The 24513-nt window shown below is 41.6% G+C and overlaps 1 protein-coding gene across 1 annotated transcript in view; it reads left to right on the forward strand.

The window, feature by feature from the left end:
* LOC127929754 (vascular endothelial growth factor receptor 3-like) overlaps positions 1 to 24513 on the forward strand; it is a 216302-nt gene that overhangs the window by 122838 nt on the left and 68951 nt on the right. The window contains exons 4-9 of the mRNA XM_052518003.1: positions 12652 to 12788; positions 14329 to 14503; positions 17381 to 17520; positions 18755 to 18926; positions 19194 to 19311; positions 20825 to 21003. Of these exons, the coding sequence (XP_052373963.1) occupies positions 12652 to 12788; positions 14329 to 14503; positions 17381 to 17520; positions 18755 to 18926; positions 19194 to 19311; positions 20825 to 21003 (921 nt within the window). The remainder of the gene's footprint in view (positions 1 to 12651; positions 12789 to 14328; positions 14504 to 17380; positions 17521 to 18754; positions 18927 to 19193; positions 19312 to 20824; positions 21004 to 24513) is intronic.

Consider the following 24513-nt stretch of genomic DNA (forward strand, 5'->3'; position numbering starts at 1 on the left):
AGGGCAACCAGTGAAGAACAAACACCATTGTAAATACAACCCATATGTATGCTTTACAGCTCTGGTAATGTCTGTGTCTCAGTCAGGGCTTTTCTCAATAGAATAGGATGCCATTTGTGATACAGACTATTGTTCTCTGGTATTGACTAGCCTGTCTGGTAATCAACTATGTAAATCATCATAGTAAATTGGTGACAGAAGTGGTTAGTTTCTGCTGTGACATCTACATACCTTTGGAAAGTATTCTAACCCCTTCTCTCTTTTTCCACATCTTGTTACATTACAGCCTTATTCTAAAACGGATTAAATAAAAATTGTCCCTCGTCAATCTACACACTATACTATAGGGGCGGCAGCGTAGCCTAGTGGTTAGAGCGTTGGACTAGTAACCGGAAGGTTGCAAGTTCAAACCCCCGAGCTGACAAGGTACAAATCTGTCGTTCTGCCCCTGAACAGGCAGTTAACCCACTGTTCCCATGCCGTCATTGAAAATAAGAATGTGTTCTTAACTGACTTGCCTGGTTAAATAAAGGTAAAATAAATAAAAAATAAAATAAAAAAATGTATTCACTATTATTCTACAATGTAGCAAATTTTACAAATACAAAAAAAAACAACTTGGAATGAGTAGGTGTCCTTAAACTTTTGACCGGTAGGGTCGAAATTTAAAACAGAAATATTACATTTACATTAGTATTCAGACACTTTACTCAGTACTTTGTTGACGCTACAAGCTTGGCACATCTGTATTTGGGGAGTTTCTCCCGTTCTTCTCTCTGCAGATCCTCTCAACCTCTGTCAGGTTGGATGGGGAGCGTCGCTGCACAGCTATTTTCCACTCCTGCATTGTCTTGGCTGTGTGCTTAGGGTCTTTGTCCTGTTGAAAGGTGAACCTTCATCAAATTGGAGTGGGTCCAGGATGTCTGGGATGATGGTGTTGATGTGAGTCATGACCAGTCTTTTCAAAGCATTTCATGGCTACAGACCTGAGTTCTACTGGGCGATAGTCATTTCGAAAGGTTACCTTGGCATCTTGGAAACATGTAGGTATTACCGACTGGGTCAGGGGGCAGAGGTTTAAAATGTCAGTGAAGACACTTGCCAGCTGGTCAGCGCATGATCAGAGTACATGTCCTGGTAATCCGTCTGGCCCTGCGGCCTTGTGAATATTGACCTGTTTTAAGGTCTTACTCACGTCGGCTACTGAGAGCGTGATCACACAGTCATCCGGAACAGCTGGTGCTCTCATGCATGCTTCGGTGTTGCTTGCCTCGAAGCGTGCATAAAAGTCATTTACCTCGTCTGGTAGGCTCGAGAGCTTGCGGCTGTCCATCATTTTGTAGTCCGTAATAGTTTGCAAGCCATGCCACATCTGAGGTGGCATTCGTCGTGTAGTAGGATTCAATATTAGTCCTGTATCGACCCTTTGCCTGTTTGATGGTTCGTCGGAGGGCATAGCGGAATTTCTTATAAGCGCCCGGGTTAGAGTCCCGCTCCTTGAATGCGGCAGCTCTACCCTTTAGCTCAGTGCGGATGTTGCCTGTAATCCATGTCCGTGGTCCTTCTGTGGCTCAGTTGGTAGAGCATGGCGCTAACCCAGGGTAGTGGGTTCGATTCCCGGGACCACCCATACGTAGAATGTATGCACACATGACTGTAAGTCGCTTTGGATAAAAGCGTCTGCTAAATGGCATATATTATTATTATTATTATTATGTCTTCCAGTTGGGGTACGTACGGTCAATATGGGGACGACGTCATTGATGCACTTACTGATGAATCCAGTGGCTGATGTGGTGTATTCTACTACTCTACTCTACTCTACTCTACTCTACTCTATTCTACTCTACTCTACTCTGCTCTATTCCAGTCTCTGTAATCCATGGCTTCTGGTTGGGGTATGTACGTCCAGCCACTTTGGAGACAACGTCATTGATGCACTTATTGATGACTGATGTGTTGTACTCCTCAATGCCATCAGAAGAATCCCAGAACATATTCCAGTCTTTGCAAAACAGTCCTGTAGCTTAGCATCTGCGTCATCTGGCGACTTCCGTATTGAGCATTTAGCATTTAGGTGCTTCCCTCTTTAGTGTTTGCTTGTAAGCAGGAATCATGAGGATAGAGTTATGGTCAGATTTGCCAAATGGAGGGTGAGGGAGAGCTTTGTACACGTCTCTGTGTGGGGGTTAAAGGTGGTCTATAGTTCCCCCCTCTGGTTGCACATTTAACATACTGGTAGAAATGAGGTAAAACAGATTTTAGTTTTCCTGCATTAAAGTCCCCGGCCACTAGGAGCGCCGCCTCTGGATGAGCATTTTCTTGTTTGCGTATGGCCTTTATACAGCTCATTGAGTGCGGTCTTAGTGCCAGCATCGGTCTGTGGTGGTATATAGACAGCTAGGAATAATATAGATGAGAACTCACTTGTTAAATTGTGTGTTCTACAACTCATCATGAGGTACTCTGAGGTATACCTGCCGTTCGGTCCTGCCGTTCGGTCCTGCCGATAAATAGAAAAACCAGCTAAATGGTTTTAAAAAACATTTCCTTGTTCAGCTACGACTCCAAGAAAACATAAGATATTACAGTTTTTCAGGTCCTGTTGATAGGATAGTCTCGAACGGAGCTTGTTCAGTTTGTTCTCCAGTGATTTGGTGCCTCGGCAATAGAACGAAGGGTAGATGCGGTTAATTTATTCGCCGACGTACTTTCGTCAGGGTGCCCGCACGTCTTACACCATCTCTTCCTTTTCCTGAGTCTTTGGGATTAGGGCCTGGTCCGGGATGTGCAGAATGTCCTGTGCCCCTTACTGGTTGAAGTTGAAATCTTAATCAGAATGGAGGTTAGGGATTATTGCCGTTCTGATGTCCAGAAGCTTTTTTCGGTCATAGGAAATGGAGGAAACATTATATTTAAAAAAAATGTGAGATCAGCGGGAACCCCCCCCCACCCCACCAAAAGTAGAAGAATTTATCAGGAGCCCGTAAAGCGGCAGCTATCCACCCTAGTTCCTACAGTATACTTATTTTGACCAGGGCCCATAGGCCATTAATAGGGTGCCATTTTGGAAGTAGACAATGTAAATTGGTGACAGAAAATGTCTGTGAAGTCTAGCCCCATGCAGTAACAATGACATACAGAGTGAAACATCAAGGTGATTTTCAGCGCAACACAGAGATACAGTACGTTCACCTATCAGACCGATATCCTGAGGTGAAACCATCTTACTGTTTTAATGAAGGCAATCAGGTTCCTGTGGTTTCTAACTGTTATTGGTTGAGCTGAAACTATCTTGCTGTTTTAATGAAGACAATCAGGATCCTGTGGTTTCTAACTGTTATTGGTTGAGCTGTTCTATTGCCTTAATAAATAGTGCTAGCAAAGATCTTTTGTAACTAACCCAAGATAAACCACAGCCTGTCTTTTCCAACAGGAGCAAATGAATCAGAACAGAACAAGCAAGGAGGTGGGAAGAGCCAAGCCCGAGCCATTTGCATATTTACATTAGGGAACGCCTACTCTGTGAAGTGCGGGTGTGCAATAATTCAATTTTGCCCTTGCACTCCTTCGAAAACAACGCATTTTTTAAAACATAACCAAAGGCCAAAGTCTACAGAACGTTGTCCACTCTGTTTGTAGCAGATTCTAGTTTTGAGAACAGAAAACAGTATGGAGATCAAATGTTTCATGAGAAAATGAGCAGAATATCGGCAGAAATCCATCTTGCTCCATCTTCTCCCACTGCCAGCCAATAGGCTTCCTCTCATCACCATATTTGGTAGTGAGAGAAAACGCCAACCGGATGCTTCACATTTTTACATCCGGGTGAAATATCTGGCTCGTTGTTCTATCTGTGGCGCTAGGAGCAAATTACTAGATTGCAATATTAGATACTTTAGAATGACACTCTGCAGGGGCCCTAGAGGCTGGTATATGGGTGATTTAGACACAGGGAGTTGGTGAGATGAGATTAGATTGTACTTTATTCATCCTTAAGGGTTGTGTGAAAATACTTGTAACACAAACGATCACGATCGACTGATTGTCTTCATTCTAAACGTGTATATTGAACATTATATTGTATATTATCTTTGTCGTTGTCCTCTGACTGCCTTGACTGTCCTGTCTCCATTCTAAACGTGTATATATTATCTTTGTCGTTGTCCTCTGACTGTCCTGTCTCCATTCTAAACGTGTATATATTATCTTTGTCGTTGTCCTTGACTGTCCTGTCTCCATTCTAAACGTGTGTATATTATCTTTGTCGTTGTCCTTGACTGTCCTGTCTCCATTCTAAACGTGTATATATTATCTTTGTCGTTGACTGTCCTGTCTCCATTCTAAACGTGTGTATATTATCTTTGTCGTTGTCCTTGACTGTCCTGTCTCCATTCTAAACGTGTATATATTATCTTTGTCGTTGTCCTCCGACTGTCCTGTCTCCATTCTAAACGTGTATATATTATCTTTGTCGTTGTCCTTGACTGTCCTGTCTCCATTCTAAACGTGTATATATTATCTTTGTCGTTGTCCTCCGACTGTCCTGTCTCCATTCTAAACGTGTATATATTATCTTTGTCGTTGTCCCCTGACTGCCTTGACTGTCCTGTCTCCATTCTAAACGTGTATATATTATCTTTGTCGTTGTCCTCTGACTGTCCTGTCTCCATTCTAAACGTGTATATATTATCTTTGTCGTTGTCCTCTGACTGTCCTGTCTCCATTCTAAACCTGTATATATTATCTTTGTCGTTGTCCTCTAACTGTCCTGTCTCCATTCTAAACGTGTATATATTATCTTTGTCGTTGTCCTCCGACTGTCCTGTCTCCATTCTAAACGTGTATATATTATCTTTGTCGTTGTCCTCTGACTGTCCTGTCTCCATTCTAAACGTGTATATATTATCTTTGTCGTTGTCCTCCGACTGTCCTGTCTCCATTCTAAACGTGTATATATTATCTTTGTCGTTGTCCTTGACTGTCCTGTCTCCATTCTAAACGTGTATATATTATCTTTGTCGTTGTCCTTGACTGTCCTGTCTCCATTCTAAACGTGTATATATTATCTTTGTCGTTGTCCTTGACTGTCCTGTCTCCATTCTAAACGTGTATATATTATCTTTGTCGTTGTCCTTGACTGTCCTGTCTCCATTCTAAACGTGTATATATTATCTTTGTCGTTGTCCCCTGACTGTCCTGTCTCCATTCTAAACGTGTATATATTATCTTTGTCGTTGTCCTCTGACTGTCCTGTCTCCATTCTAAACGTGTATATATTATCTTTGTCGTTGTCCTCCGACTGTCCTGTCTCCATTCTAAACGTGTATATATTATCTTTGTCGTTGTCCTTGACTGTCCTGTCTCCATTCTAAACGTGTATATATTATCTTTGTCGTTGTCCTCCGACTGTCCTGTCTCCATTCTAAACGTGTATATATTATCTTTGTCGTTGTCCTTGACTGTCCTGTCTCCATTCTAAACGTGTATATATTATCTTTGTCGTTGTCCTTGACTGTCCTGTCTCCATTCTAAACGTGTATATATTATCTTTGTCGTTGTCCTTGACTGTCCTGTCTCCATTCTAAACGTGTATATATTATCTTTGTCGTTGTCCCCTGACTGTCCTGTCTCCATTCTAAACGTGTATATATTATCTTTGTCGTTGTCCTCTGACTGCCTTGACTGTCCTGTCTCCATTCTAAACGTGTGTATATTATCTTTGTCGTTGTTCTCTAACTGTCCTGTCTCCATTCTAAACGTGTATATATTATCTTTGTCGTTGTCCCCTGACTGCCTTGACTGTCCTGTCTCCATTCTAAACGTGTATATATTATCTTTGTCGTTGTCCCCTGACTGCCTTGACTGTCCTGTCTCCATTCTAAACGTGTATATATTATCTTTGTCGTTGTCCTCTGACTGTCCTGTCTCCATTCTAAACGTGTATATATTATCTTTGTCGTTGTCCTCTGACTTTGTCGCGTTGTCCTTGACTGTCCTGTCTCCATTCTAAACGTGTATATATTATCTTTGTCGTTGTCCTCTGACTGTCCTGTCTCCATTCTAAACGTGTGTATATTATCTTTGTCGTTGTCCTCTAACTGTCCTGTCTCCATTCTAAACGTGTGTATATTATCTTTGTCGTTGTCCTCTGACTGTCCTGTCTCCATTCTAAACCTGTATATATTATCTTTGTCGTTGTCCTCTAACTGTCCTGTCTCCATTCTAAACGTGTATATATTATCTTTGTCGTTGTCCTCTGACTGTCCTGTCTCCATTCTAAACCTGTATATATTATCTTTGTCGTTGTCCTCTGACTGTCCTGTCTCCATTCTAAACGTGTATATATTATCTTTGTCGTTGTCCTCTGACTGTCCTGTCTCCATTCTAAACCTGTATATATTATCTTTGTCGTTGTCCTCTGACTGTCCTGTCTCCATTCTAAACCTGTATATATTATCTTTGTCGTTGTCCCCTGACTGCCTTGACTGTCCTGTCTCCATTCTAAACGTGTATATATTATCTTTGTCGTTGTCCTCTGACTGTCCTGTCTCCATTCTAAACGTTTGTATATTATCTTTGTCGTTGTCCTCTAACTGTCCTGTCTCCATTCTAAACCTGTATATATTATCTTTGTCGTTGTCCTCTGACTGTCCTGTCTCCATTCTAAACGTGTATATATTATCTTTGTCGTTGTCCTCTGACTGTCCTGCCTCCATTCTAAACGTGTATATATTATCTTTGTCGTTGTCCCCTGACTGTCCTGTCTCCATTCTAAACGTGTATATATTATCTTTGTCGTTGTCCCCTGACTGCCTTGACTGTCCTGTCTCCATTCTAAACGTGTATATATTATCTTTGTCGTTGTCCTCTGACTGCCTTGACTGTCCTGTCTCCATTCTAAACGTGTATATATTATCTTTGTCGTTGTCCTCTGACTGTCCTGTCTCCATTCTAAACGTGTATATATTATCTTTGTCGTTGTCCTCTGACTGCCTTGACTGTCCTGTCTCCATTCTAAACGTGTGTATATTATCTTTGTCGTTGTCCTCTAACTGTCCTGTCTCCATTCTAAACCTGTGTATATTATCTTTGTCGTTGTCCTCTAACTGTCCTGTCTCCATTCTAAACGTGTATATATTATCTTTGTCGTTGTCCTCTAACTGTCCTGTCTCCATTCTAAACGTGTATATATTATCTTTGTCGTTGTCCTCTGACTGTCCTGTCTCCATTCTAAACGTGTATATATTATCTTTGTCGTTGTCCTCTGACTGTCCTGTCTCCATTCTAAACGTGTATATATTATCTTTGTCGTTGTTCTCTAACTGTCCTGTCTCCATTCTAAACGTGTATATATTATCTTTGTCGTTGTCCTCTGACTGTCCTGTCTCCATTCTAAACGTGTGTATATTATCTTTGTCGTTGTCCTCTGACTGTCCTGTCTCCATTCTAAACCTGTATATATTATCTTTGTCGTTGTCCTCTGACTGTCCTGTCTCCATTCTAAACGTGTATATATTATCTTTGTCGTTGTCCTCTGACTGTCCTGTCTCCATTCTAAACCTGTATATATTATCTTTGTCGTTGTCCTCTAACTGTCCTGTCTCCATTCTAAACGTGTATATATTATCTTTGTCGTTGTCCTCTGACTGTCCTGTCTCCATTCTAAACCTGTATATATTATCTTTGTCGTTGTCCTCTGACTGTCCTGTCTCCATTCTAAACCTGTATATATTATCTTTGTCGTTGTCCTCTAACTGTCCTGTCTCCATTCTAAACCTGTATATATTATCTTTGTCGTTGTCCTCTAACTGTCCTGTCTCCATTCTAAACGTGTATATATTATCTTTGTCGTTGTCCTCTGACTGTCCTGTCTCCATTCTAAACCTGTATATATTATCTTTGTCGTTGTCCTCTGACTGTCCTGTCTCCATTCTAAACCTGTATATATTATCTTTGTCGTTGTCCCCTGACTGCCTTGACTGTCCTGTCTCCATTCTAAACGTGTATATATTATCTTTGTCGTTGTCCCCTGACTGCCTTGACTGTCCTGTCTCCATTCTAAACGTGTATATATTATCTTTGTCGTTGTCCTCTGACTGTCCTGTCTCCATTCTAAACGTGTATATATTATCTTTGTCGTTGTCCTCTAACTGTCCTGTCTCCATTCTAAACGTGTATATATTATCTTTGTCGTTGTCCTCTGACTGTCCTGTCTCCATTCTAAACCTGTATATATTATCTTTGTCGTTGTCCTCTAACTGTCCTGTCTCCATTCTAAACGTGTATATATTATCTTTGTCGTTGTCCTCTGACTGTCCTGTCTCCATTCTAAACCTGTATATATTATCTTTGTCGTTGTCCTCTGACTGTCCTGTCTCCATTCTAAACGTGTATATATTATCTTTGTCGTTGTCCTCTGACTGTCCTGTCTCCATTCTAAACCTGTATATATTATCTTTGTCGTTGTCCTCTGACTGTCCTGTCTCCATTCTAAACCTGTATATATTATCTTTGTCGTTGTCCCCTGACTGCCTTGACTGTCCTGTCTCCATTCTAAACGTGTGTATATTATCTTTGTCGTTGTCCTCTGACTGTCCTGTCTCCATTCTAAACGTGTGTATATTATCTTTGTCGTTGTCCTCTAACTGTCCTGTCTCCATTCTAAACCTGTATATATTATCTTTGTCGTTGTCCTCTGACTGTCCTGTCTCCATTCTAAACGTGTATATATTATCTTTGTCGTTGTCCTCTGACTGTCCTGTCTCCATTCTAAACGTGTATATATTATCTTTGTCGTTGTCCTCTGACTACCTTGACTGTCCTGTCTCCATTCTAAACGTGTATATATTATCTTTGTCGTTGTCCTCTGACTGCCTTGACTGTCCTGTCTCCATTCTAAACGTGTATATATTATCTTTGTCGTTGTCCTCTGACTGTCCTGTCTCCATTCTAAACGTGTATATATTATCTTTGTCGTTGTCCTCTGACTGTCCTGTCTCCATTCTAAACGTGTATATATTATCTTTGTCGTTGTCCTCTGACTGCCTTGACTGTCCTGTCTCCATTCTAAACGTGTATATATTATCTTTGTCGTTGTCCTCTGACTGTCCTGTCTCCATTCTAAACCTGTGTATATTATCTTTGTCGTTGTCCTCTAACTGTCCTGTCTCCATTCTAAACGTGTATATATTATCTTTGTCGTTGTCCTCTGACTGTCCTGTCTCCATTCTAAACGTGTATATATTATCTTTGTCGTTGTCCTCTGACTGTCCTGTCTCCATTCTAAACGTGTATATATTATCTTTGTCGTTGTCCTCTGACTGTCCTGTCTCCATTCTAAACGTGTATATATTATCTTTGTCGTTGTCCTCTGACTGTCCTGTCTCCATTCTAAACGTGTATATATTATCTTTGTCGTTGTCCTCTGACTGTCCTGTCTCCATTCTAAACGTGTGTATATTATCTTTGTCGTTGTCCTCTGACTGTCCTGTCTCCATTCTAAACCTGTATATATTATCTTTGTCGTTGTCCTCTGACTGTCCTGTCTCCATTCTAAACGTGTATATATTATCTTTGTCGTTGTCCTCTGACTGTCCTGTCTCCATTCTAAACCTGTATATATTATCTTTGTCGTTGTCCTCTGACTGTCCTGTCTCCATTCTAAACGTGTATATATTATCTTTGTCGTTGTCCTCTGACTGTCCTGTCTCCATTCTAAACCTGTATATATTATCTTTGTCGTTGTCCTCTGACTGTCCTGTCTCCATTCTAAACCTGTATATATTATCTTTGTCGTTGTCCTCTAACTGTCCTGTCTCCATTCTAAACCTGTATATATTATCTTTGTCGTTGTCCTCTGACTGTCCTGTCTCCATTCTAAACGTGTATATATTATCTTTGTCGTTGTCCTCTGACTGTCCTGTCTCCATTCTAAACCTGTATATATTATCTTTGTCGTTGTCCTCTGACTGTCCTGTCTCCATTCTAAACCTGTATATATTATCTTTGTCGTTGTCCCCTCTGCCTTGACTGTCCTGTCTCCATTCTAAACGTGTATATATTATCTTTGTCGTTGTCCCCTGACTGCCTTGACTGTCCTGTCTCCATTCTAAACGTGTATATATTATCTTTGTCGTTGTCCTCTGACTGTCCTGTCTCCATTCTAAACGTGTGTATATTATCTTTGTCGTTGTCCTCTAACTGTCCTGTCTCCATTCTAAACGTGTGTATATTATCTTTGTCGTTGTCCTCTGACTGTCCTGTCTCCATTCTAAACCTGTATATATTATCTTTGTCGTTGTCCCCTGTCCTCTAACTGTCCTGTCTCCATTCTAAACGTGTATATATTATCTTTGTCGTTGTCCTCTGACTGTCCTGTCTCCATTCTAAACCTGTATATATTATCTTTGTCGTTGTCCTCTGACTGTCCTGTCTCCATTCTAAACGTGTATATATTATCTTTGTCGTTGTCCTCTGACTGTCCTGTCTCCATTCTAAACCTGTATATATTATCTTTGTCGTTGTCCTCTGACTGTCCTGTCTCCATTCTAAACCTGTATATATTATCTTTGTCGTTGTCCCCTGACTGCCTTGACTGTCCTGTCTCCATTCTAAACGTGTGTATATTATCTTTGTCGTTGTCCTCTGACTGTCCTGTCTCCATTCTAAACGTGTGTATATTATCTTTGTCGTTGTCCTCTAACTGTCCTGTCTCCATTCTAAACCTGTATATATTATCTTTGTCGTTGTCCTCTGACTGTCCTGTCTCCATTCTAAACGTGTATATATTATCTTTGTCGTTGTCCTCTGACTGTCCTGTCTCCATTCTAAACGTGTATATATTATCTTTGTCGTTGTCCCCTGACTGCCTTGACTGTCCTCTCCATTCTAAACGTGTATATATTATCTTTGTCGTTGTCCCCTGACTGCCTTGACTGTCCTGTCTCCATTCTAAACGTGTATATATTATCTTTGTCGTTGTCCTCTGACTGTCCTGTCTCCATTCTAAACGTGTATATATTATCTTTGTCGTTGTCCTCTGACTGTCCTGTCTCCATTCTAAACGTGTATATATTATCTTTGTCGTTGTCCTCTGACTGCCTTGACTGTCCTGTCTCCATTCTAAACGTGTATATATTATCTTTGTCGTTGTCCTCTGACTGTCCTGTCTCCATTCTAAACGTGTGTATATTATCTTTGTCGTTGTCCTCTAACTGTCCTGTCTCCATTCTAAACGTGTGTATATTATCTTTGTCGTTGTCCTCTAACTGTCCTGTCTCCATTCTAAACGTGTATATATTATCTTTGTCGTTGTCCTCTGACTGTCCTGTCTCCATTCTAAACGTGTATATATTATCTTTGTCGTTGTCCTCTGACTGTCCTGTCTCCATTCTAAACGTGTATATATTATCTTTGTCGTTGTTCTCTAACTGTCCTGTCTCCATTCTAAACGTGTATATATTATCTTTGTCGTTGTCCTCTGACTGTCCTGTCTCCATTCTAAACGTGTGTATATTATCTTTGTCGTTGTCCTCTGACTGTCCTGTCTCCATTCTAAACCTGTATATATTATCTTTGTCGTTGTCCTCTGACTGTCCTGTCTCCATTCTAAACGTGTATATATTATCTTTGTCGTTGTCCTCTGACTGTCCTGTCTCCATTCTAAACCTGTATATATTATCTTTGTCGTTGTCCTCTAACTGTCCTGTCTCCATTCTAAACGTGTATATATTATCTTTGTCGTTGTCCTCTGACTGTCCTGTCTCCATTCTAAACCTGTATATATTATCTTTGTCGTTGTCCTCTGACTGTCCTGTCTCCATTCTAAACCTGTATATATTATCTTTGTCGTTGTCCTCTAACTGTCCTGTCTCCATTCTAAACCTGTATATATTATCTTTGTCGTTGTCCTCTAACTGTCCTGTCTCCATTCTAAACGTGTATATATTATCTTTGTCGTTGTCCTCTGACTGTCCTGTCTCCATTCTAAACCTGTATATATTATCTTTGTCGTTGTCCTCTGACTGTCCTGTCTCCATTCTAAACCTGTATATATTATCTTTGTCGTTGTCCCCTGACTGCCTTGACTGTCCTGTCTCCATTCTAAACGTGTGTATATTATCTTTGTCGTTGTCCTCTGACTGTCCTGTCTCCATTCTAAACGTGTGTATATTATCTTTGTCGTTGTCCTCTAACTGTCCTGTCTCCATTCTAAACCTGTATATATTATCTTTGTCGTTGTCCTCTGACTGTCCTGTCTCCATTCTAAACGTGTATATATTATCTTTGTCGTTGTCCTCTGACTGTCCTGTCTCCATTCTAAACCTGTATATATTATCTTTGTCGTTGTCCTTGACTGTCCTGTCTCCATTCTAAACCTGTATATATTATCTTTGTCATTGTCCTCTAACTGTCCTGTCTCCATTCTAAACGTGTATATATTATCTTTGTCGTTGTCCTCTAACTGTCCTGTCTCCATTCTAAACCTGTGTATATTATCTTTGTCGTTGTCCTCTAACTGTCCTGTCTCCATTCTAAACGTGTATATATTATCTTTGTCGTTGTCCTCTGACTGTCCTGTCTCCATTCTAAACCTGTATATATTATCTTTGTCGTTGTCCTCTGACTGTCCTGTCTCCATTTCTCCAGATTTGGAGCAGCCTTTCCTCAGGAGAAACAGAGGGAGCAACGGGGACCTGGAGACCATCTTCATATCAAGATCCTCCACTCACGTCACAGTACCTTGTCTGGTCACTGTGCCCGACCTCAACGTCACACTTTATCTGGTTGGTACCTTCACTACTCTGTTGTACTCTACTCTACTCTATTATATTCTACTGCTCTACTCTACTCTACTCTATTATATTCTACTGCTCTACTCTACTCTACTCTACTCTACTCTACTCTACTCTATTATATTCTACTGCTCTACTCTACTACTCTACTCTATTATATTATATTCTACTTCTACTCTACTATTATACACTATACTCTCTACTCTATTATATTATATTATATTCTACTGCTCTACTCTACTCTACTCTACTCTACTCTACTATATTATATTATATTATATTCTACTGCTCTACTCTATTCTACTCCACTCTGTTGTACTCTGCTATGTCCTACAGTACTATGCTACTCTACTCTACTCTACTCTACTCTATTCTATCTACTCTACTCTCTACTCTACTATATTATATTATATTCTACTGCTCTACTCTATTCTACTCCACTCTGTTGTACTCTGCTATGTCCTACAGTACTATGCTCTACTCTACTCTACTCTATTATACTCTACTCTACTCTACTCTACTCTATTCTATTATACTCTACTCTACTCTATTCTACTCCACTCTATTATATTCTACTGCTCTACTCTATTCTACTCCACTCTGTTGTACTCTGCTATGTCCTACAGTACTATGCTCTACTCTACTCTACTCTACTCTACTCTACTCTACTCTACTCTCTGCTATGTCCTACAGTACTATGCTCTACTCTACTCTACTCTACTCTACTCTATTATATTCTACTGCTCTACTCTACTCTACTCTACTCTACTCTACTCTATTATATTCTACTGCTCTACTCTACTCTATTATATTCTACTGCTCTACTCTACTCTACTCTATTATATTCTACTGCTCTACTCTACTCTACTCTATTATATTCTACTGCTCTACTCTACTCTACTCTACTCTACTCTATTATATTATATTCTACTGCTCTACTCTACTCTACTCTACTCTACTCTATTATATTCTACTGCTCTACTCTACTCTATTATATTCTACTGCTCTACTCTACTCTACTCTACTCTATTATATTATATTCTACTGCTCTATTCTACTCTACTCTACTGTTCTATTCTATTATACACTACTCTACTCTATTATATTATATTCTACTGCTCTACTCTATTCTACTCCACTCTGTTGTACTCTGCTATGTCCTACAGTACTATGCTCTACTCTACTCTACTCTACTCTACTCTACTCTACTCTACTCTACTCTACTCTACTCTACTCTACTCTGCTCTTCTCTACTCTATTCTATTCTACTCTGCTCTGCTCTATTCTATTCTGCTCTATTCTACTCTACTATGCTCTCCTTCTCTACTGTCACTTTTCACCAATCTCCATCCATTCTCTTTATTTTCACAATAATCATCCTCTCTTTATCCATTAACCCACACATTCCTCTCTCCTCCCCTCATTCCCCTCTCTTCTCATTCCTCTCTCCTCGTCCCCCTCTCCTCTCATTCCTCTCTCCTCCCCTCATTCCCCTCTCCTCTCATCCCTCTCTCCTCTCCTCTCTCCCCAGTGGGAGACGATACCTATGCTCCTGGAGGATGAGGGGATGGTGTGGGACAGTAAAAGAGGCTGGTCCATCCCTAGACAAACCTTAGACTCCAGACCTTTTCTCATTGGGATTTACTGCGAAGCTACACGACAAGGGAGACACTACCGCTCTACTCTCTACCTGGTGCAGTCCACAGGTAACTAACTACATAGTATACACTACCTAGTACACAGCCACCCTGCATGAAGAATATAACCTCTCCACCCTCAGGTTACCAGAATTCACACTACTGACTACACTCTACCTAGTATACACTACTAGCACAACTAGAGCCCTGAGTATCATTAGAGATGACCATACTGCATATCTCTATATCATTAGAGATGACCATACTGCATGTCTCTATATCATTAGAGATGGCCATACTGCATATCTCTCTATATCATTAGAGATGACCATACTGCATGACTCTATATCATTAGAGATGACCATACTGCATATCTCTATATCATTAGAGATGGCCATACTGCATGTCTATATCATTAGAGATGACCATACTGCATATCTCTATATCATTAGAGATGACCATACTGCATATCTCTATATCATTAGAGATGACCATACTGCATATCTCTATATCATTAGAGATGGCCATACTGCATGTCTCTAGATCATTAGAGATGACCATACTGCATTGTCTATATCATTAGAGATGACCATACTGCATATCTCTATATCATTAGAGATGACCATACTGCATATCTCTATATCATTAGAGATGACCATACTGCATGTCTCTATATCATTAGAGATGACCATACTGCATATCTCTATATCATTAGAGATGACCATACTGCATGTCTCTATATCATTAGAGATGACCATACTGCATATCTCTATATCATTAGAGATGACCATACTGCATGTCTCTATATCATTAGAGATGACCATACTGCATGTCTATATCATTAGAGATGACCATACTGCATATCTCTATATCATTAGAGATGACCATACTGCATGTCTCTATATCATTAGAGATGATCAGAGAGCCACAAATTGAGTTTCACAATTAGAGAGATGTTGGTCGAGCACTGATACTCTTAATGTTTTCCTAAAGACAGGGGAAAGGACTGGATTAATTCAGTTTGGTTTCCCCTTTCAAATCCTCGCAGATTAGGTGACAACAGTTTGGTTTCCCCTTTCAAGTCCTCACAGATTAGGTGACGACAGTTTGAAAGGTGGACATTTAAACAGATTAGATCAGCCTCGAGTCGACAGAGCTAGCCCACTCCAGCCAAAGACAATGGCTGTGCCTTTAGATTTGTTCAAATGCTTAGTTCAACCACTGTTCCTTACTTTGTTGAATTCATCACCGATCTCTAATATCTGGATAGGTGTAAAACTATGCAACTTTCACTGACCCAATGTTGGTAGATAGGTCAATTTCTTCAAGTGATTACTTCAAGGAGGAGAGAGAAATGAAGGATGTGAGTTAAAAGTAATGGAACGGTGCCAGAGGCCCGGGGACATGGTGTGGTCCAAAGAGACTCAACTCCTCTGGTCCAACCAAAGAGACTCAACTTCTCTGGTCCAGCCAAAGAGACTCAACTCCTCTGGTCCAGCCAAAGAGACTCAACTTCTCTGGTCCAGCCAAAGAGACTCAACTCCTCTGGTCCAGCCAAAGAGACTCAACTTCTCTGGTCCAGCCAAAGAGACTCAACTTCTCTGGTCCAGCCAAAGAGACTCAACTCCTCTGGGCCAGCCAAAGAGACTCAACTCCACTGGGCCAGCCAAAGAGACTCAACTTCTCTGGTCCAGCCAAAGAGACTCAACTCCTCTGGGCCAGCCAAAGAGACTCAACTTCTCTGGTCCAGCCAAAGAGACTCAACTTCTCTGGTCCAGCCAAAGAGACTCAACTTCTCTGGTCCAGCCAAAGAGACTCAACTCCTCTGGGCCAGCCAAAGAGACTCAACTCCACTGGGCCAGCCAAAGAGACTCAACTTCTCTGGTCCAGCCAAAGAGACTCAACTCCTCTGGGCCAGCCAAAGAGACTCAACTTCTCTGGTCCAGCCAAAGAGACTCAACTCCTCTGGTCCAGCCAAAGAGACTCAACTCCTCTGGTCCAGCCAAAGAGACTCAACTTCTCTGGTCCAGCCAAAGAGACTCAACTCCTCTGGTCCAGCCAAAGAGACTCAACTTCTCTGGTCCAGCCAAAGAGACTCAACTCCTCTGGTCCAGCCAAAGAGACTCAACTTCTCTGGTCCAGCCAAAGAGACTCAACTTCTCTGGTCCAGCCAAAGAGACTCAACTTCTCTGGTCCAGCCAAAGAGACTCAACTTCTCTGGTCCAGCCAAAGAGACTCAACTTCTCTGGTCCAGCCAAAGAGACTCAACTTCTCTGGTCCAGCCAAAGAGACTCAACTTCTCTGGTCCAGCCAAAGAGACTCAACTTCTCTGGTCCAGCCAAAGAGACTCAACTTCTCTGGTCCAGCCAAAGAGACTCAACTTCTCTGGTCCAGCCAAAGAGACTCAACTCCTCTGGTCCAGCCAAAGAGACTCAACTTCTCTGGTCCAGCCAAAGAGACTCAACTTCTCTGGTCCAGCCAAAGAGACTCAACTTCTCTGGTCCAGCCAAAGAGACTCAACTTCTCTGGTCCAGCCAAAGAGACTCAACTCCTCTGGTCCAGCCAAAGAGACTCAACTTCTCTGGTCCAGCCAAAGAGACTCAACTTCTCTGGTCCAGCCAAAGAGACTCAACTCCTCTGGTCCAGCCAAAGAGACTCAACTCCTCTGGTCCAGCCAAAGAGACTCAACTTCTCTGGTCCAGCCAAAGAGACTCAACTCCTCTGGTCCAGCCAAAGAGACTCAACTTCTCTGGTCCAGCCAAAGAGACTCAACTTCTCTGGGCCAGCCAAAGAGACTCAACTCCTCTGGTCCAGCCAAAGAGACTCAACTTCTCTGGTCCAGCCAAAGAGACTCAACTTCTCTGGGCCAGCTCTGTTTGTCATACACCGCAATGCCAATGTCGCATTAACCTCTCACCACCCCCCAGCCAAAGAGACTCCCGACAGGAAGTCAGGTTTACGACTTCAAGCTCTATCCAGAGGACTCGGTGGAGCTGTTCGTGGAGGAAGCCCTGACGCTCAACTGTACCGCCACAGTGGAGTTTAACACCCTGGTCGAGTTCCAGTGGTCCTATCCTGGAAAACAGGTACGGTAGTAAACATGTAAAAAAGAGAAAGTAGATCCAGGTAAATGATGAGGGGGGAAAACGCACATTTGAATGGAACAGAACCTAGGGCAAGAGATCGGTATCGCAGCAGCTCGGATTAAGCTCACTGAATGATGTTCTATGTTATATGGGCCTATATCATGTAGCTTGGAGTAACCTGGGTTAATAGATGGAAATAGAAGGTCTTGTTTTACAGTTCTGTCTCTCTTATTTTTCTTTCTCTCTCTCTCTCTCTCTCTCTCTCTCTCTCTCTCTCTCCAAAGAGACTCTCTCTCTCTCTCTCTCTCTCTCTCTCTCTCTCTCTCTCTCTCTCTCTCTCTCTCTCTCTCTCTCTCTCTCTCTCTCTCTCTCTCTCCAACCTCTAGATGAACAGTACAGTGGGCATAGTGCACAAGCGTAATTCTCTCTCTCTCTCTCTCTCCAACCTCTAGATGAACAGTACAGTGGTCATAGTGCACAAGCGTAATTCTCTCTCTCTCTCTCCAACCTCTAGATGAACAGTACAGTGGGCATAGTGCACAAGCGTAATTCTCTCTCTCTCTCCCTCTCTCTCCCATCTCTAGATGAACAGTACAGTGGGCATAGTGCACAAGCGTAATTCTCTCCCTCTCTCCCCCATCTCTAGATGAACAGTACAGTGGGCATAGTGCACAAGCGTAATTCTCTCTCTCTCTCCCTCTCTCCCACCTCTAGATGAACAGTACAGTGGGCATAGTGCACAAGCGTAATTCTCTCTCTCTCTCCCTCTCTCCCCCATCTCTAGATGAACAGTACAGTGGGCATAGTGCACAAGCGTAATTCTCTCTCTCTCTCCCTCTCTCCCCCATCTCTAGATGAACAGTACAGTGGGCATAGTGCACAAGCGTAATTCTCTCTCTCTCTCCCTCTCTCCCCCATCTCTAGATGAACAGTACAGTGGGCATAGTGCACAAGCGTAATTCTCTCTCTCTCTCCCACCTCTAGATGAACAGTACAGTGGGCATAGTGCACAAGCGTAATTCTCTCTCTCTCTCCCACCTCTAGATGAACAGTACAGTGGGCATAGTGCACAAGCGTAATTCTCTCTCTCTCTCCCACCTCTAGATGAACAGTACAGTGGGCATAGTGCACAAGCGTAATTCTCTCTCTCTCTCCCATCTCTAGATGAACAGTACAGTGGGCATAGTGCACAAGCGTAATTCTCTCCCTCTCTCCCTCTCTCCCCCATCTCTAGATGAACAGTACAGTGGTCATAGTGCACAAGCGTAATTCTCTCTCTCGGTTCACGGAGGCCGTCAGCATCCTGACCATCCAAAGCGTCAACGTCACCGACACCGGCACTTACACCTGCTCTGCCATCAGCGTGGACAAAAAAATGGATCTGGAAACACAAGTCACAGTGTATGGTAAGAACTATGTTTGAAACCCGGGCCATTTGTGCGCCACAAGACTGCGATAGCCTGCTGAGCTAAAGCCTAGGTAATAAAATACCTTCCTAAGTCTCTGGCAAGGTTTCTTATTATGCAAGTATGCTTCAACAAACCTCTTTAACCTCCTGTGTGTGTGTGCGTGTGTGTGTGTGTGTGTGTGTGTGTGTGTGTGTGTCTGTGTGTGTGTGTCTGTGTCTGTGTCTGTGTCTGTGTCTGTGTGTGTGTGTGTGTGTCCTGTTGCAGAGAAACCATTCATCAGCCTAGACTACATGAGCGGCCCGGTCGTCGAGGCAACGTCAGGACAGAAGTCTTTTAAACTGTTAGTCAAGGTGTCAGCATACCCCAGACCTGACATACAGTGGTAAGACCATCTGGCATGGTTAACTATCTGCCATGGAACATTAACTATCTGGAACATTAACTATCTGCATTGGAACATTAACTATCTGATATGGAACATTAACTATCTGATATTGAACATTAACTATCTGATATGGAACATTAACTATCTGATATGGAACATTAACTATCTGATATGGAACATTAACTATCTGATATGGAACATTAACTATCTGCCATGGAACATTAACTATCTGGAACATTAACTATCTGCCATGGAACATTAACTATCTGATATGGAACATTAACTATCTGATATGGAACATTAACTATCTGCCATGGAACATTAACTATCTGATATGGAACATTAACTATCTGATATGGAACATTAACTATCTGATATGGAACATTAACTATCTGCCATGGAACATTAACTATCTGGAACATTAACTATCTGCCATGGAACATTAACTATCTGATATGGAACATTAACTATCTGATATGGAACATTAACTATCTGATATGGAACATTAACTATCTGCCATGGAACATTAACTATCTGGAACATTAACTATCTGCATTGGAACATTAACTATCTGATATGGAACATTAACTATCTGATATTGAACATTAACTTTCAGAACTAGGTTTGTTGTGAGGAAGCCCTCTAAATTCATCTTTCAGAACTAGGTTTGTTGTGAGGAAGCCCTCTAAATTCATCTTTCAGAACTAGGTTTGTTGTGAGGAAGCCCTCTAAATGCATCTTTCAGAACTAGGTTTGTTGTGAGGAAGCCCTCTAAATGCATCTTTCAGAACTAGGTTTGTTGTGAGGAAGCCCTCTAAATTCATCTTTCAGAACTAGGTTTGTTGTGAGGAAGCCCTCTAAATTCATCTTTCAGAACTAGGTTTGTTGTGAGGAAGCCCTCTAAATGCATCTTTCAGAACTAGGTTTGTTGTGAGGAAGCCCTCTAAATGCATCTTTCAGAACTAGGTTTGTTGTGAGGAAGCCCTCTAAATTCATCTTTCAGAACTAGGTTTGTTGTGAGGAAGCCCTCTAAATTCATCTTTCAGAACTAGGTTTGTTGTGAGGAAGCCCTCTAAATTCATCTTTCAGAACTAGGTTTGTTGTGAGGAAGCCCTCTAAATGCATCTTTCAGAACTAGGTTTGTTGTGAGGAAGCCCTCTAAATTCATCTTTCAGAACTAGGTTGGTTGTGAGGAAGCCCTCTAAATTCATCTTTCAGAACTAGGTTTGTTGTGAGGAAGCCCTCTAAATTCATCTTTCAGAACTAGGTTTGTTGTGAGGAAGCCCTCTAAATTCATCTTTCAGAACTAGGTTTGTTGCTGGACAAAAGCGTGCTGACATTCTGTTTAGCCAATCAGCTAGCTTGATATTTTGCTGCAGTTAACTATTCTAGCTTGCTGATATTGATCAGACAAATCCCAAAGTGTACCCTGTTTCTGATGCATGTATTTTACAATACTTATTTGCTATATCAAGTTCAAATGTTCAACTTTGTTTGGATGTTCTCTCAGGTATAAAGGTGATAAGTTGATCAGCCGTCGTCCAGAGTTCAACAGGATGCGTCTCCATCAGCACTTTAACTTAGAGATCAGAGACGTTCACCCTGAGGATGCTGGGAACTACACCGTCCTCCTCAAGAACACCGCGGCCTTGCTGGAGAGGAGAATCACCATCACACTCATCATCAACGGTAACTATCACCATAACACTCATTGCCAACGGTAACCATCCCCATAACACTCATTGTCAACAGTAACTGTCATCATAACCATCACACTCATCGTCAACGGTAACAACAGTTGAAGTCGGAAGTTTACATACAGTTAGGTTGGAGTCATTAAAAATAGTTTTTCAACCACTCCACAAATATCTTGTTAACGAACTATAGTTTTGGCAAGTCAGTTAGGATCGACTTTGTTCATGACACAAGTCATTTTTCCAACAATTGTTTACAGACAGATTATTTCACATAAATGTCACTGTATCACAATTCCAGTTGGTCAGAAGTTTACATACACTAAGTTGACTGTGCCTTTAAGCAGCTTGGAAAATTACAGAAAATGAATGCATGGCTTTAGAAGCTTCTGATAGGCTAATTGACATATTTGAGTCATTTGGAGTTGTACCTGTGGATGTATTTCAAGGTCTACCTTCAAACTCAGTGCCTCTTTGCTTTATATCATAGGAAAATCAAAATAAATCACCCAAGACCTCAGAACAAAAAATGATAGACCTCCACAAGCCTGGTTCATCCTTGGGAGCAATTTTCAAACTCCTGAAGGTACCACGTTCATCTGTACAAACAATAGTATGCAAGTATAAACACCATGGGACCACGCAGTCGTCGTACCGCTCAGGAAGGAGACGCGTTCTGTCTCCTAGAGATGAACGTACTTTGGTGTGAAAAGTGCAAATCAATCCCAGAACAACAGCAAAGGACCTTATGAAGATGCTGGAGGAAACGGGTACAAAAGTATCTATATCCACAGTAAAATGAGTCCTATGTCGAAATAACCTGAAAGGCTGCTCAGCAAGGAAGAAGCCACTGCTCCAAAACCCCCATAAAAAAGCCAGACTACGGTTTTGCAACTGCACATGGGGACAAAGATCGTACTTTTTTAAGAAATGTCCTCTGGTCTGATGAAACAAAAATAAAACTGTTTGGCCATAATGACCGCTGTTCTGTCTGGAGGAAAAAGGGGGAGGCTTGCAAGCCAAAGAACACCATCCCAACCGTGAAGCACGGGGGTGGCAGCATCATGTTGTGGGGGTACTTTGCTGCAGGAGGGGCTGGTGCACTTTCCAAAATAGATGGCATCATGAGGTAGGCAATTTATGTGGATATATTGAAAGATCTCAAGACATCAGTCTTGGTCCAAATGGGTCTTCCAAATGGACAATGACCCCAAGCATACTTCCAGAATTGTGACAAAATGGCTTAAGGACAACAAAGTCAAGGTATTGGAGTGGCCATCACAAAGCCCTGACCTCAACCATATAGAAGATGTGTTGGCAGAACTGAAAAAGCGTGTGTGAGCATGGAGGCCTACAAACCTGACTCAGTTACACCAGCTCTGTCAGGAGGAATGGGTCAAAATACACCCAACTTATTGTGGGAAGCTTGTGGAAGGCTATCTGAAACGTTTGACCCAAGTTAAATCATTTAAAGGCAATGCTAACAAATACTAATTGAGTGTATGTAAACTTCTGCCCCACTGGGAATGTGATGAAAGAAATAAAAGCTGAAATAAATCATTCTCTCTACTATTATTCTGACATTTCACAACTTAAAATAAAGTGGTGATCCAGACTGACCTAAGACAGGGAATTTTTACTAGGATTAAATGTCAGGAATTGTGAAAACTGAGTTTAAATGTATTTGGCAAAGGGGTTTGTAAACTTCTGACTTCAACTGTATAACTGGTTACAAGCATTGTCAACGATAACTATCACCATAACACTCATCGTCAACGGTAACTATCACCATAACACTCATCGTCAACGGTAACTATCACCATAACACTCATCGCCAACGGTAACTATCACCATAACACTCATCGTCAACGGTAACTATCACCATAACACTCATCGCCAACGGTAACTATCACCATAACACTCATCGTCAACGGTAACTATCACCATAACACTCATCGCAACGGTAACTATCACCATAACACTCATCGTCAATGGTAACTATCACCATAACACTCATTGTCAATGGTAACTATCACCATAACACTCATCGTCAACTGTAACTATCACCATAACACTCATCGTCAACGGTAACTATCACCATAACACTCATCGTCAACGGTAACTATCACCATAACACTCATCGTCAATTGTAACTATCACCATAACACTCATCGTCAACTGTAACTATCACCATAACACTCATCGTCAACTGTAACTATCACCATAACCATCACACCATCGTCAACGGTAACTATCACATTAACACACATCGCCAACGGTAACTACCACCATCAAACTCATCGTCAATGGTAACTATCACCAATACACTCATTGTCAAGGTAACTATCACCATAACTACACCATAACACTCATCGAAACGGTAACTATCACCATAACTATAACTATCACCATAACACTCATCGTCAATGGTAACTATCACCATAACACTATTGTCAATGGTAACTATCACCATAACACTCATCGTCACTATCACCATAACACTCATTGTCAATGGTAACTATCACCATAACTATCACATAACACTCATTGTCAATGGTAACTATCACCATAACACTCATCGTGTAGGTAACTATCACCATAACACTCATCGTCAACTGTAACTATCAACATAACACTCATCGCCAACGGTAACTATCACCATAACCACACACCATCGGTGGTGTAACTAACACAAACACACTCGCCAACGGTAACTAACATCAAACTCATTGTCACTATCACCAATGGTGTCATTGTCAAGGGTAACAAATAAACAAATAACAAGAAACAGTTACAAATAAACAAAGCACCTGGGTAGAAGGCTCACCATCAAACTATTTTCAGCGGTGCAGTTGAACACAAACACACTCTTGGTGGTGTAGTTGAACACAAAGACACTCTCTGCAGTGTAGTTGAACACAAACACACTCTCGGTGGTGTAGTTGAACACAAACACACTCTCGGCAGTGTAGTTGAACACAAACACACTCTCTGCAGTGTAGTTGAACACAAACACACTCTCGGTGGTGTAGTTGAACACAAACACACTCTCTGCAGTGTAGTTGAACACAAACACACTCTCAGTGGTGTAGTTGAACACAAACACACTCTCTGCAGTGTAGTTGAACACAAACACACTCTCGGCAGTGTAGTTGAACACAAACACACTCTCGGTGGTGTAGTTGAACACAAACACACTCTCGGTGGTGTAGTTGAACACAAACACACTCTCGGTGGTGTAGTTGAACACAAACACACTCTCGGTGGTGTAGTTGAACACAAACACACTCTCGGCAGTGTAGTTGAACACAAACACACTCTCGGTGGTGTAGTTGAACACAAAGACACTCTCGGTGGTGTAGTTGAACACAAACACACTCTCGGTGGTGTAGTTGAACACAAACACACTCTCGGCAGTGTAGTTGAACACAAACACACTCTCGGCGGTGTAGCTGAACACAAACACTCTCGGCGGTGTAGTTGAACACAAACACACTCTCGGCGG

This window comes from Oncorhynchus keta, chromosome 4 (genome assembly GCF_023373465.1).
Source record: "Oncorhynchus keta strain PuntledgeMale-10-30-2019 chromosome 4, Oket_V2, whole genome shotgun sequence".
Lineage (NCBI taxonomy): Eukaryota > Metazoa > Chordata > Actinopteri > Salmoniformes > Salmonidae > Oncorhynchus > Oncorhynchus keta.